General features: G+C 40.0%; 1 protein-coding gene across 2 annotated transcripts in view; it reads left to right on the top strand.

Annotated features, from left to right (window-relative positions):
- SLC35F4 (solute carrier family 35 member F4) overlaps positions 1 to 15,844 on the top strand; it is a 291,291-nt gene that overhangs the window by 242,093 nt on the left and 33,354 nt on the right. Inside the window, exons 2-3 of one of the 2 annotated variants that reach the window (XM_031668079.1) lie at positions 9,219 to 9,404; positions 13,911 to 14,208. In XM_031668079.1, the coding sequence (XP_031523939.1) occupies positions 9,219 to 9,404; positions 13,911 to 14,208 (484 nt within the window). The remainder of the gene's footprint in view (positions 1 to 9,218; positions 9,405 to 13,910; positions 14,209 to 15,844) is intronic. The other variant, XM_031668080.1, reaches the window with a different exon arrangement.

Raw genomic sequence — 15,844 nt, forward strand, 5'->3', positions numbered from 1 at the left:
TGTTTCCCATTAAGAGTTATATAAAGAGGGAGGAGGAACTCCCCCTAAACAGGAAGAGGGTTGGGTGCCGGGTAGCTAAACACAGGACAGAAGTCTAAGATAGCCATATTAAATATATTTAAGGAGTTGATAACTGGGCTGAGATTTTTTTTTTTAATTGTTGTTTGTTCTTTTGCAATGAAAAGCACTTTCTGTTATGTGGGAAATTACTTAAAGACCAGGACTATCACACACAAAGAAAACTTTAAATGCAATTTTGTGGTATTTCTGCTGATTCATATCTAGAATCAGCAAAATAGATTTTAAAAATGTTTCATAAGTATCTTAGGAATACTTAAACATCCATTTCAGATTTCTATAAATGTTCAGCCGAAATCATCAAAGTTACTCCACAATCGAATTCTACAGATGACAGAGGTGCAAAGAGTAACAAGGCTGAGTAGACAGGTTCTAGGTCTGGACAAGGTAAGAGGTAGCTGGGATTAGGAAAACAACTTTAGACTTAATAAGACCTGGGTGTGTTTGGAGCCACAGTTGAGGGAGAGGGGTTATTCTTGGGCAGGACTGAGGGTGAAAGCTTGATGCTGGAGGGAGATACAGGGTCCGAAAGGATAGAAACAAGCAAGTGTTAAGGATAATATTTTATTTGGAGTAAGGGAACCAGAGAAAATGTGTCTTGATCCCAACCACTTCTTTAGTATATGAATCCAAAACATGTGCTTGACAAGTATAACAGGGGAGCTCCTCTGGCATTTGGAGGCCCAGGGGAAGTGGCACTGTAGTTGCATTGCACAAGGTCATGACAGGGAAGAATAATTATAATTGGCTTACATGTACAAGGTGTGACCATTGTGCATTGTTTATGTTCTTAACACCATCATTATTAATACTATTATTAATATTCTTTCTACCAATATCATGTGAATGCCGAGATCCTAGCCAGAGAAAAGAAAGATTCTACTGCAAGACAAGTTTCTAAAGGGGACATTCCAGCTCCCCTAAAGACTACATTTTGGATTAACAACTTCCAAACAGTTATCTTCCCTCCAGGTTCTCTCTGTAGTGAGTATCCTACCCTCTCTTGCCAATTTTGCCTTCCTGAAATTCTGCTTTCAAGCCATCATCCCTCTACAAAACACCTTAAACACGTTGTTTGCTCTCCACAATTAAAAGGGCAAAATCCACACTTTCCTGTGCTGGAAGCTGCCCTAGGCTCTCCTCCTATCAAAACCTTGCTTTGCTTTTTGATCTGTTTGAATCCATTGTCCTCCATGAAGGGTTTTTTTTTTTTGTTTTGTTTTTTCTCCTTCCAGGCTGAAATTAATCTCTCCACTTTCTGAATAATAATTATCCTTATTTTCTGTGCTACTGAATTGCTCACATTAATGTATTTAAGCATTTCGGGAAATATATGTTATCTTCCCAGCAAGATTGTAACATTTTTGCCTCCAGAAGGAGCTCAGTAAAACTGATGAGGTGAGACAGAAGAGCAGTGAGAGACACTGGAGAGAATATGGGCTTTGGAATTGGACACACCTGAGTTTTCATCAACACTTAGGCTATTGGAAATTCCCTTTCCTCATCTGTAAAATGGGGATAGTAAAATACACTCACAAGTATTGTGAGGTCTGGAGATAATATACATAAGGTTTTTTGTGCATAGTGGGTGCTAAATTAAATAGTAGGCATTTTTATTTTTACCTTGTAAAAATAGGTAGCAGTGATATAACCTTTGATTTCAAAGTTGGTTACAGGTAGAGAAGATAAATTGTATTCTAGATAGATTATTACTATTTTAGGGATAAGATGTTTATAACAGAAATATAACCATTAGTACTCCTTTCTTTCAGATATAGATTTTAGATAAATAAAAAATGAATTAGAAATTAAAAGCTTTTTCAAATACTACATATTCTCTCTTATAAGTGGGAGCTACATATTGGGTACTCACGGACATAAAGATGGCAGCAATAGACATTGGGGACTACTAGAGGGAGGAAGTGGGAAAGGGTTAAAACTTAATGTTGGGCACTGTGATCAGTAGTGATGGGATCATTCATACCCCAAACCGGAATCAAGCAGTGTACCCAGATAACAAATGTGCACATGTGTCCTCTGAATCTGAAATAACAGTTGAAAAAACATTAAAAGGTATTTTTCATGTTGTTTTAATATGCATGTAAAACTACCTAAATAATTCAGATTTACATCCTCAAAAATGTAGCTTTCAGATAATATACATGTAATTATCATTTGTAAAAAGATAATAAGCAAGTCTTGAAAAAACTTTTAAAATATAAATATATGGCACACAAAAATATAGATAATAATATAACCAACAGCCAAGTTATTTTAAAAACATATTTATTGGCCGGGCGCGGTGGCTCAAGCCTGTAATCCCAGCACTTTGGGAGGCCGAGACGGGCGGATCATGAGGTCAGGAGATCGAGACTATCCTGGCTAACACGGTGAAACCCCATCTCTACTAAAAAATACAAAAAACTAGCCGGGCGAAGTGGCGGGCGCCTGTGGTCCCAGCATCTCGGGAGGCTGAGGCAGGAGAATGGCGTAAACCCGGGAGGCGGAGCTTGCAGTGAGCTGAGATCCTGCCACTGCACTCCAGCCTGGGCGACAGAGCCAGACTCAGTCTCAAAAAAAAAAAAAAAAAAAAAAAAACATTTATTTATTAAATGAATTAACAGCTGTTAGAACTATAAGGAGTAATACCTGATAAGTACAATGGAATTGGGCTGAGGAGTTAGGGCTTTCAGAGAATAAATTGAAATGAAAAGTTTCTATTGCTTGTGCGTTGACTATCCACCATGCTGACCCTTTTCAGTTATTTCAAGGTTATATGTTTACCTAAGAAGAGGGTAACCCTTAAACCAGATTCCATGTGGGTTTCTATGAAAAACCTATCAAAACTGATGACAATAAATAATCCTACTACAAGGAAATATTTGTTGCCACTGAAATCAACAGAATATGAGTTTTAAAATAAGATGAAATATAACTGTTCATATAATATTTTGTTGAGTTATTGATATTTTATCTCTTTTTGTAAGAAAAAATGACAGAGTAATAATTATGGCTGCCAACCAACATCAAGTGAAAAATCCAGGGTTACATTTCTGTCTTCAACGTTTCTTTAGTGATTATAATATCTTAGTCATGGAAAAGGTCTTGGATCTTCAAAAGAAACACACTTACAAAAGAAGAGTTGAAAATAGCACTAGTTTTATGGCCAATATATAATTTACATGAGCGTGTTTGGAAGAATTATCAATCAATCATAAAGCTAGTAGGGGGTTAGGAGATCATATGATCTAACCCCTGACTTTGTGTCATAGCATTGTTGTAGAAACAGAATATTGGACGTCTTTTCTTTACTCTTCCAGATCCTCTTTCCACTTTTTACCCCCAACTTTCTCTGGGAGCTGAACCTGTAAAGAAAGAGGCTGTCTTATCTCCTGGTTTTGGTTTATTAACCAACAAGGAGTTCCTGTGGGACATCAAAGGAAGGGAGTATTCCCAAGACCCCCAACTGGGTGCCTACCTTAATTAAAGATCGTGACCCAAGTCAAGCAACCCTCTCCTTCCAAATTTTTTTCTTTTCCAAGACAGAGTCTTGCTCTGTCGCCCAGGCTAGAGTTCAATGGCATGATCTCAGCTCACTGCACCCTCCGCCTCCCGGGTTCGAGAGGTTCTCCTGCCTCAGCATGATAATTTTTATATTTTTAGTAGAGACAGGATTTCATCATGTTGGCCAGGCTGGTCTTAAACTCCTGACCTCAGGTGACCACCAGCCTCATCTTTCCAAAATGCTAGGATTACAGGCATGAGCCACCGTGCCTAGCCCCAGATTCTTCTAATCACTCTGTCCCTTCATCCCTTCAGGCCTACGTTTAGTAAGAGCTGTAGTTAAACCTGAATACTGCCCTACCCTCTATGATTTCTCACATACAGTGTTTCTCAACATTTAACTTACATTGGAATCACCTGAAAGGCTCCTAAAACTATAGGTTACCCTACTGCAGAATTTGACTCAATGGGTCTGATATTGGCACTGAGAATTTGCATTTCTAACAAGTTCCCAAGTGATGCTAGGGTGGGAGGCTTAGAGAGCCACTGCCCTATGGCCCTATACCTTGACCACCTTTTCTAAAATTGTCCTGTTTTGAGTTTGCCATATATTCCTTCTGGAACCCTATCCATATAAGTGGCTATAAAAATGAGTTGAAAACATACCAAGTTGTCTTATGGTTAAAGCATAATTTGCAGGTACATGTTTGAAAAATCTTCAGGTTGAAGAAGAGAAAGCTGTGGGAATTTAGGAAATCATTTTGTCTAATCCTTTAATTTCAGCAAGGAAATAATGTGGACAAAGTGAGGTCAAGTGATTTATCTGAGGTGACATAGCCAGTGGTATCCTACTTTTCAGGGCAGCCTTTCCAGGATACATATTATGCTGCCTCTTGTCATAGCACAACTACCCCTTCTTTACACACACACACACACTCCCTAGATTGTGTTAATCGCTTCTGGGTATTCATGATTTCTGCCTTTAGGTTTAGGCACCAGATCTACATAGTGGTGTTTGCCTCATGATTTGGGGCAAATAGGGATAAGGTCTCTGGCTCAGCTTCAGTATAGTACTTAGTAAAGCCAGATGTTTTGTTAACCTTTTGTGCCCATAGGAGATAAAAGCCAATAGTAAGGCCTTTGAATGATAGCTGGGACTTTGATCTATCTGTATCTTCCAAGTCATCTTGCACTTGTTCGCATGGAGACATTTGACTCTTTGCTTTTTACCCCCAGTGCTTTCCAAAGACCTTTTCCTAGTTAACCTTCATCAATTTGGCTTTTCAAGTTGTTATCTGAGAACACGTCTTATACTCAATCTGTGTAAGCAGTTGTTTTACTCAGTGGCTATAGATCTTTTGCTTTGAAGTTCTTAAACACCCAAGGCACCTTATTCTCAGCTCCACTCCTCCTTTCCTGGGAGCTTCAGCTTGTTGCAACGTTCCCTCAGCTAGTAACAGAAATTGGACAAGTCATCGGTATAATATTCAAGTCCCTTTCTCAGGATTTTTGACTCTGTGCAGCTAGATTTCTCTCAGAAGGCTAAAGCTGTGAGATTGGAAGTGTGGGAGCTTCAAACAACCAAATATTCTGCAGAGAAATGTAAGCAGCAGCCAACTGAGAAGAAATGAAGCTGGTACCCAGCAAGGAGAGATGGAGAAGATGAGACTGATTGCACCAGGGCCCTGGTTCCAGGTGTTCCTGAGGTTTAAGGACACTCAGCCCTTCTTGTCTCTTTAGGTTACTAAGCTCCTAAAAACTCCCCTTTTAGCTTTAAACCAATTTAGTTTGGATTCCTAGTATATTAAGTCAAATATTCTATTTAATAAATGACCCCAATAGTCATTTTTGTTTACCAGGTCTCCCCAGGTTTAGACAGCCTGGTTTCTTGGCCACTGTATACTGCCTGAATCTCAATTAGACAGTTCCTTTTCAAGTAACAGGTGAGGGTGAAAGAATGGGATTTCCGATACTCTTGTGTACTGAGATTTCAGCATCTTAGAGCTGATTGTCTTAATATTAAGCTTCATAGCACGCACCTTATGCCTCTGTTTATGATTCTACGGTTTCCTGTGACTGTATTGCCTATTCCCCAACCTAAAACTCTGCCTGATTAAGTTCTATTCATCCTTCAGACACCTTTGATGTAACCTCCCATACAGCCTTCCCTGCTCCAGGCTTCTGAATGAATCCCTCACTGCCTTTCTTCCTGCTCCCCTGGCTGCATCAAACTGTGGCTAATTGGTTACATGTCTGCATCATGCTTAACTGAGAGTTCCATGAAGGTACAAACTATTCTTCATTTGTCTATCTCTGCTCCTGACACAATACCTGCCCCATAATAGGTGCTTAGTAATTACTTGTTGAATCAAATTGCATTTGGGAGCATGCAGATCCTGACCAGTGCATATAAAGAAATCATATTCTCCTTCTGGACCAAATAAGAAAAACGGCCCAAGATGGTCCCACTGCTATGGGTCAGGTGAGCAGATGTCTTTAAGAAGGATAGGGGACCATCTGGTGTGACAAATGAGATACCACACACACATTACTCCTAACACAGTTTATTCACAATACTTAGTAAAGTCAGAACGCTGTTTCCTAACTGGATTTGCAATCTCTGGTTCCACTAAGGCACTCATTGTTGCATGCAAAACAGAAAATAGAAATGATTTATTTATAACACTTGACTACATCCCAGGCAATGTTCTGAATGTTTATATTTGTCAAGGTTGCCTTTAGATTAACTAAATGGTACAAGACCATAGAGGATGGGACAATGTTTTCGCTTCCAGGATCAGAGATAATTGTATCAGGACTTGGGCCAGGCCTCCAGGTCTGGCTCTGAAGTTTAAAGTTTGCATTGTTTAAGACAGTGATGAACTATTCTTGGATCTCTTCCACAAACTGACCAGTGGGAGGCAGCTGGCAGCAAGCAATGGGCTCTGCAGTATATCACATAAGGAACAGGAGGTATGGAAGCCAAGACATAATATTTTAGTGAAAATGAGAAAGGAAGATAAATCACTGGTGTGGCTTATACATTCAACACTTGCTAGCTACACACAAGTTACCAACTTTTTAGGCAACTATGCACAATATTTTATCTCATTCCCATCCCAACTTGCTACCCGACCTATTTCTAGACTTTCTCCTTTTGACCTATAATTGCCAAGAGATTGGGAATGGAATATTGGGAAAATGAAACCCAGTATTACCCTGAGAAAAGAGGAGAAGGCATACCTTATAAAAAATAAATTTCAAAAGATAAATTTTAAAAGACTCTTGGAGTATCTGAGCATCAGCCACTCTTGAAGAACATTAATAATTGAGAGTTCACTGAATTTCATACAGTCTGTTTTTATTGAACTTGAATTGTCCAGTTAGAAACATAGTTGTACAAGGTATAATAAACATTCTGGATATGTAAAATAAGAACCTCAGGTATTTTTGACACTCTTATAATAACAATAGTAACATAGCATTAATTTAAGTGTAGCAGTCAGTATATAATGTTTGTTAACTTTTTGAGTAACTATAAATTTATAATTTTCTAAATCCAAGGTTAAATAGTACATTTTATTTTTATGGGTGTGTAGTAGGTATATATATTTATGGGGTACATGAGATATTTTTATACAGACATACAATGTCTGTCACCGCAAGCATTTATCATTTCTTTGTGTTACAAACATTTCAATTACAATCTAAGTTACTTTACAATCCACAATCAATTATTGTTGACTGTAGTCACCCTTTTGTGCTTTCAAATACTAGATCTTACTCATTCTAACTATATTTTTATACTCATTAACTGTCCCCACTCCCTCCACCCTCCACCCTCAACCCACTATCCATCCTAGACTCTGGCAACCATCATTCCAAAGAAATAGAAGAAATAGAAATCCTTGGGGAAATGATTAATTTCAGGAGTGGGGCAGGGAAACTATAAGATAAGCCCAGGGCATCTTGCAGTGCCAGAAAGTAAGGAAGAGCTCAACCACAAAAGAATGAGGACAAATCAAAGGTACTCAGAAGCCCATCTAAAAGAGCTCACCATGGCCAAAGCTGGAATAATTTGAGTGAAATAATAAACAATGCAGGTTTGATCATAACCCAAAGTATGAAGTAAATATTCATGAGTCTATACTAATACAAATAAATTGTGAATAAATAAAGGAGGAAAAGAGACAAATTATCTTTACAGAAGAAATCCAAATAATACATGTAGACCACCCCCACTCCAGAAAGTGAGGCTTAGCACCCCCTCTTCCCCACCCCAGAGTGTGGGCTGGACTTAGTGACTGGCTACCGAAGAACAGAGCATGGAAAGGTGAAAAAAGACAGTGGAGAAACCTGGCCAACACGACCTTGGCCGGGTAATCACAGTTAACATCATCAATAACAAGTCATGTTGGTAGTACGTCATGACTGATACTACATGAGAAGGATTCTTTACCTCTGTGGTGTTCTTCCTGAAAAATCCATGAGCCACATATAACCATGAGATAAAATATCTAGCAAACTCAAATCGAGAGACTACAAAATACTTCAGCAGGTCTCTTTAGAACTGTCAAGGTCATGATAAACAAGACTGAACAACTGCCTCAGACCATAGGTGGATAAAGGAACATGACGATTAAATGTAATGTGGTACCCTAAATAGGGTCCTAGAAAAAGGACATTTGTGATAAAACTAGTGAGATCCAAATGAAGTTTGGAATTTGGTTAATAGTGATGTATCAATGTTAATCTCTTAATGTTGATAGATGCATCATTTGGATAGGAAAATTGGGGCTGAGGGGTGGGAAGTGGCAGGATGGGCCCTCTGAGCACAGCACCCTGTGTGACTATACTGGCTGCAGACCCATGAGGCTGACCTGGGGTTGGAGATTCTTGGACCATTAATCAGAATTAGGAGGGGGGTTGGCTTGTGGAGGATTTTTATCTATAACACCAAATAGAGGCTAGTGGTGATTGAGAAGACACAATGAAATTAAATTTTAGTGATCAATCCCATGGAAAAGTGTATAGTCAGTTTGTTGGAAACACTGTTGGCAGTTTCACCAGTTAGGAAATTGACAGCCTTAGAAAGAAAAGGGTGGAGTGGAAAATCACAGAACACTGTGCCTTCCTTGCCTTAAGCTATTTGACTGTGTTAAGTGTTAATTCTGAACACAAGTACCAATCCAAACATCATCTTCTAGTGTTCATTTCTAGCTAATAGATTTATCTAAAAGAGTCTTTATCTTATAGGCACAGACCTTGCCATAGCATTTTCTTTTTACGAGCCCCTTTTATAGAATTTGAAATAAGCTCATTAGGACTGTGATTGTTGCGACCATATATTTTACTGCTCAGGCCTTTAAAATCTACTTCCGCCAGCCTGGCCAACATGGTGAAACCCTGTCTCTACAAAAAAATACACAGCTGTAATTTGAGCTACTTGGGAGGCTGAGGTAGGAGAATTGCTTGAACCCAGGAGGCAGAGGCTGCAGTGAGCCGAGATCACACCACTGCACTCCAGCCTGGGCAACAGAGTGAGACCCTGTTTCCAAACAATCAATAAATACATAAAATCTACTTCCAGTTTTTTCTTCAGGCAGTTCTCAAACTGGTGTACTCTGTCTTCCCAGGTACCTCCAGATCATCAGTCACTCGATGTAAACCAGGAGCCAACTGCCCCAGTTCACACAGTGGCATCAGTAGACAACTGTCCCCGCTATCTGTCACCGAAGATTCCTCTGCTCCTATTCTTGAACTTCAGAACCGAGGATCCTCAGGAGTTTGTGGACACAGAGTTGAGAGACAGAACAGATCAGGTATGTGGGTGACCTCCTCTTAAATAATGGTACATCCTAGTAAGCTTCTAAATAGAAAGACCTCACCATTGTCACAGAATGCAGAGATGTTACGTGGACTCTTATGAGTACATGTGGGGAAGATTTATCAAGCCAAAGGATAAGGAAGAAGGAAAATATATAGATACAATCTATTAGTGGCACTCTATTATACTCTACAGTATGGCAGAGAAACTGAATGCCAAAACCTGTAGTTGGGTAACTTAACACATGGTTAGACAATGACTCCTGGTGAAGTTTACAAGGTAGTTAGTTTTCTCATCTTCAAAATATCAAAACCCTGCATCTTTTAATCTCAGCCTGGGGATTCAGTAACAGCACAATGTGCCCATCCTGAAAAGACTGAAAACACCAGCAAAATCACAGAATCTGCTTTTGTCCTCATCAGGACTATTAGTCCCTGGAGCCCTTTTAGTTTTCCCAGTTTTATACTTTCTGCAGGAAACTTCACTGGCTTCCCTGATCAGCATTTTCTGATCAGTTGAGACTTTAGCTTTTCCTCACATCCACCTGACCACTCACCAACTCCTGGGCTACTGACAGGAATTGCTAGATAAATCTTGTAACTATGCTCATGAATTTCCCAGCAAAATTTATAGTTTTTAAATGCAGCTGGGTCCACTAGGCTGCTGGCCAGTACTGTTACTTATTGGTAGTGGACATCCTATTGCCTTCCTCAGGGAATGGACTCAAGTTCCCTGTTTATATTCACTTCCTCTTATTGTATGACCGACCATACTTCCACGTTCCTGAAAAGAGCAAACAGTTGTACACTTACAAATGCATTTGTCTACTTCAGAATGTCTCTGTGCTTTTACCAGTTACCATCGCTGTGGGATGACTTGTGGTATGTGTGTCTTTATACCTTTCCAATTTTAGCCCCCCTACCTGTGTCCATGATCGCCCCACCTACATCTCTTCTGGCCCATTTACTCCTCTCCATTTGTTTCCTCTCTGTTCTCTCCACTTGTTCCTTCAGCTTGGCTGGCAACATACTAAAATCTCTTTCATCCTCAAAAATAGTAACAGCAGCAGCAAAAACAACAAAATACACCACCAAAATAAGTTGGTAGTAAAAAGAACAACAACAACAAAAATAATCTCCAGAAATTTGGAAAAACTGCCTTAAAAAAAAAAAAAAAAGACAATTCAGAGGATTCAGTTAGGGGTGGGGGAAGGGTAAACAGAGGAAGAGAGATGTGAAAGCTTCTTCAAAGGTCCTACTCATTTGAGAATGTATTTTTTATGAGAAAATACATTCTTCAAAAACAGTATTTTAAAATGATATATCAGACACTATGTGAACCCCAAGGCTAAAACTAAAAAAAAGAAAAATAATGGCATCTTAAATTTTCAGAAAGTTTTAATTGGCTTTAATAAATTGCAATATTCCTATTATCCCAGTTGTTTGCAAAACAAAATGTTCCAGTTAATTAAACACACTGGTTAATAAAGACATGCCCTATCTATCATACACAGATTACAAATTTCAATAGACCATACCATTAAAGATCATCTGGAACATAAGTTACTCTTTCTGTGATTATTGGAAGCACTTGGGGATATTCCAGTGCACCAAAAAGAAAAGAATAATCTCAAGAGAAGCTCACCATGCTTTCATGGATATTATGGTACTTAATCTCAAAATAAATTCTATGAGATAGCTATTATCACTGTTTGACAGATAAAGAAGCTAAGAAAGGAATTTTAAAATGTACTCAATGCCATACAATGGCAGGGCTAGGATTTAATTTCATGTTTCCAAATTCCAGTGGCCTCCACTGTCAATTTGCATGACTTGATAAAGGTACACAGAAATGGCTAGAATCCTGGTAAACCAATTTTATGATAACAAAATCTAAGGACTATAGAAAATCATGTTAAAAGTGGTCAGAAAATAAAAGAGTTCTGGATACCTAATCTTTCTGTGCTTTGTAAAATTAAAGAATTGGCAACAGTCAATCTAGTTAACAGAAGAAGCCTAGAGTCAATACTATGAAAAGATGTAGGTGACTATTGGTGTCATCAAAAGCACACCCATAGTATAGTGGTGATGCAGACGCATTCTTCAAATAAGGTGACAGTAAAGGCAGATATTGTCTCAGAATCTTTGTAGAGTTATTCCTCCTTTATAAGACAGTCCCTGGGAATCATGGGATCTGAAGTGTAGTAGGGTACACCTTTCTCTTAACTATCGCTTTTTAAATTCCATGCAGGAGCGCCATTCCTGTCAGGAAACAGAACTTTTTTCCCAAACTAGTCTGAAACTTGCTGTGCTTGAATGGAAAGCTAAGGGCTGAAGTCCTAGCCATGCGGGTGCTCAGAATAAAGTTTCGGTTGGGTTCAACCTTGGACAACCCTTAACACAAGTCTCAGCTTTTTCATCTGTAAAGTGGGAATGACAATACCTACTTAGTAAGTCAGGTTTGTGTTCCTTTCTTGGCCTCTCAACACAAGATTCTCTCATTCTATCCTCTTATTTATCCTGGTTTTCTTTCTACTCTCTGCATAAGCCACATGGTCATGGAGGAAATTTGCAGACCTGTTATCAAGAGATGGTGTTGTCTGTAAACAGCTGAAGGAGCTGAATAACTCACACTTCCAGACTCATCTCAGTGTCACTGCATCATGGATGTTTTTTCTGATCATATCTCCCCCCCAGACTCCTCAACAGTACTTGTCTGGCCTTGTATCTGTCCGAGTTGGCTCTTATCACACTGTGTTGAGTATGTTTCTGGCTTTCCATTAGACCGTGGGCTCAAGTCTTTCATAGTCAAACCCTTAGGATCCAAGTAGCTAACTAGCGCCTGGTAGAGTCTCCATAAGATTCTGTTGAATGAATGAATAAAAGATGGCCAGTTTTCATCTTCTGGATGCCGAGGCTCTGAGAATTCAGTACTGTTTATAAGGCTTATAAGTCATGCAGTGGTTGCCGTGTTCATAGTTACTTGGTTTATATTCCCCAGGGGAGAATTCACTTCCAAGACTTTCTTCTCCCTTCCCCCCCCAGTGATTATATCAGAAAGCCTTAACTAGGTAAAGGTTTTTAACACAGTGGGGCAGCCACACCTGGCTCATTAAGCAGTAGGAACACATTCAGCAGCAGAGCCAGCAGGTTCTGGAGACACAGTGAGCGGGCCCCACACACTGCCATTGGCAATCTCCGGGCCGCGCGACTTTAACCCTCAGCATAGGCCTCGTGCTTAAGTGGGGTCCCTGGAGACACAAGAGAATCTCGTAGACAATTATCATCTGGGATCTCAGCTCAGGGACTCCGAGTGACCTCTGTTCCTGTTTAGCTTCCTGATAGGTACATGAATTCATTATGTTAACTTGTTTTTTCCATGAAGGGAGACAGCCTTCATGATTATCACTTTTAGAGAGTTTTGGCTATTTTAGGGTGCTGTAAAATTGCTGCTACATTTTCTTAGTAAATGTACAAAGCAGAATTTATTGTGTTCCCAGAAATATATTAAATAGTCATTTGTGATGAGGTGGGAAATGACTGTGTAGTCAGGACTTGCTCTATTCTTGGGACACATTACTTTTAATTTAGTAATCATCTCTGCTGCATTTTTTTTTTTTTTTAAGAGACCGGGTCTCCCTCTGTCACCCAGGCTGGAGTGCAGTGGTACAATCATTGCTCACTGCAGCCTCAAACTCCTGGGCTCAAGGGATTCACCCACCTCAGCCTTTGGAGTTGCTGGGACTAAAGGTGTATGCCCCACCCCCCTGCAAATTTTTTTTTTTTGCATAGACAAGGTCTCGCTTTGTTGCCCAAGCTGGTCTCGAACTCCTGAATTCAAGTGATCCTCCCGCCTTGGCCTCCCAAAGTGCTGAGATGACAGGCATGAGTCACAACACCAGGCCATTTGCTACAACTTAAAAAAAAAAAAAAGGAAAATGGAAACATATTTCTCACTCCCTTTTCATGTTGGTGCATACAGAGCAGCTTGGGCTGCATTCTGCTCATTTCCCCATACAGACAGAAAGAACAGTTTCTATTGGTGTTTTACATTGTAATGACAGAGGGGAAGAACAAGAGAGCTGGTAGGACCTTGGGATGCTTCCTAAGGCTTCTTATGGGAGGTGTTATGCCTCACATCTTCTCACATTTGATAGGAGAAAGCGGGGCATGGGGCCAAGACCAGTCTTTGGGGGCTGGGATGTGTACTGCTCTTACAAGGCAAGGGCACACTGGAAAACAGCATAGCATCCATCAAGTCCATGAGCAACCTCATGGACTGGATGGGGACTCAGATGCTTACTGTATTGGGTAGAGCAGAGAGTCCAGAGAAAAAGTGAGCCGAAGTTATCAGTCTCCTCAAATGATGGTAGAAAAGAAAATCACTGGTAATTCTACTGTCTGCCTCTTTGGTTTCATCCATCTTTTTTAAGGAGCTGATATATTTGATTGCTGTTTCATAACCTGCTTTCCACACATTTGTATTCCTTTCTTGTTTCCAGCAGACGATGGGACACAGACTCATTCTGAGAACAGCAGCCAAGAAAACAGAATCAAGGCTCGCTGCCTGTCTTGCACGTCCATGGTTCTGAAGGGCATCTGGGGACTCTTGATCATCTTGTCAGTATCATCGTCTTGGGTTGGAACTACACAGATTGTAAAAATTACTTATAAGAACTTCTATTGCCCATTTTTCATGACTTGGTTTTCAACAAACTGGAACATTATGTTTTTCCCAGTCTATTATTCTGGTCATCTAGCCACTGCTCAAGAAAAGCAATCTCCAATGAAAAAATTCAGGTAGGTTTCATGTTAACTGGCCAATAAGAGATTATTGAAATGTTTTATGAAAATATGCCCATTTTTATATCTTGGGAATATGAGTTGAGTTTTTTGGGGTATGTGAAGAAGCAAGATCTAAGGTTGGTGACGAGCACTAGAAGCAGAATCAGTCCTTCCTTAAAAATATGTGTCTATAACATGGCAGGCACTGTACTGGTGCTTTTGCATGTCTTATAACTGGTGGTAACATTTACATTTTAAGGTGGTGTTATCCCCATTCTAAGACAAGAGGAAACAAATTCAGAAAGGTTGAATGACTCATCCAAGGTTATACACTTATAAATAATAGAACCAAGATTTAAATCTAGATCTATTTCTGAAAGTCGTGTTTTTTAAGAACATCCTAATGCATCAAGCCCAGAAAAAAAAGGTATTAATAAGATTATTACACAAACATTTGCTCAATATTCTTGACACTGAGATGCCTAGCAGATGACACAGCCTGATTTCATGCAATGGGGAGTTTGGCACTAAGAAACTTGAAAAGATGCCACTCTTTGCTGGTTAGATGCGCATGGGGGCTTTGTCTGTTTCCTTGCTAACCATGAACAGTGGTGGTTGGGCTTAAAGTCTTATGGTTCCAGTGGTTGTTCTGTACTAAACCTGGCTTCTGTAACCCCCTCTTGGATGGCTCAGGAAGCTGACAGGGCTGATGTTACCCAGCGCTGCATGGCACTCAAGGGAGGCAAAAGCAGCATTTGGGTCCAAGTACCTTTGCTTAGTGGACAGCTCCATGAAGAGGGAAAAGCCTGATGCTGAGAAGTGACTTCCAGGAAAATTGCTCTCATCACCCAGGAAAAAAAAAAAAATAGGGACATCAGTAGACCGCAGATGGAAGAAGAGTCCTCCACATGGACTTATTCCTTAGCAGAATAAATTTGTCTTCCAGGGGCCAAAATCTTTCTTACCCCTATACCAAATGAAATTATTACAGTTGGTACATTATAAGACTCTTCTTATAAACTTAATGTGGAAAGGTCTATCTTCAAATTCTATTTTCTGTGTTTTTGAGACAGAGTCTTGCTCTGTCACCCAGGCTGGAGTGCAGTGGCGTGATGTCAGTTCACTATAACCTTCGCCCCTTGCCTCAGCCTCTTGAGTAGCTTGGGTTACAAGCGCGTGCCACCATGCCCAGCTAATTTTTTTGTATTTTCAGTAGAGATGGGTTTCACCATGTTGGCCAGACTGCTGTGGAACTCCTGGTCTCAAGTGATCGGACCACCTTGGCCTCCCAAAGAGCTGGGATTACAGGCGTGAGTCACCATGCCTGGCCTCAACTACCATTTTCGTTCTTTTGAAGGTGCATGTACTAATTATTCATTTGGCCTTGAAGAATGTTTAATTTGTGATCACCTTTTACAGTGACTTGGCAGATTTTTCTGTTTTTATTATACTTTAAGTTCTGGGATATATGTGCAGAACGTACAGTTTTGTTACATAGGTATACACGTAGCATGGTGGTTTGCTGCACCCATCATCTATGTTAGGTATTTCTCCCAGTGCTATCCCTCCCCTAGTCCCCCACCGCCACCAACAGGCCCCAGTGTGGGATGTTCCCCTCCCTGTGTCCATGTGTTCTCATTGTCCAACTCCC

Source organism: Papio anubis, chromosome 7 (assembly GCF_008728515.1).
Source record: "Papio anubis isolate 15944 chromosome 7, Panubis1.0, whole genome shotgun sequence".
Lineage (NCBI taxonomy): Eukaryota > Metazoa > Chordata > Mammalia > Primates > Cercopithecidae > Papio > Papio anubis.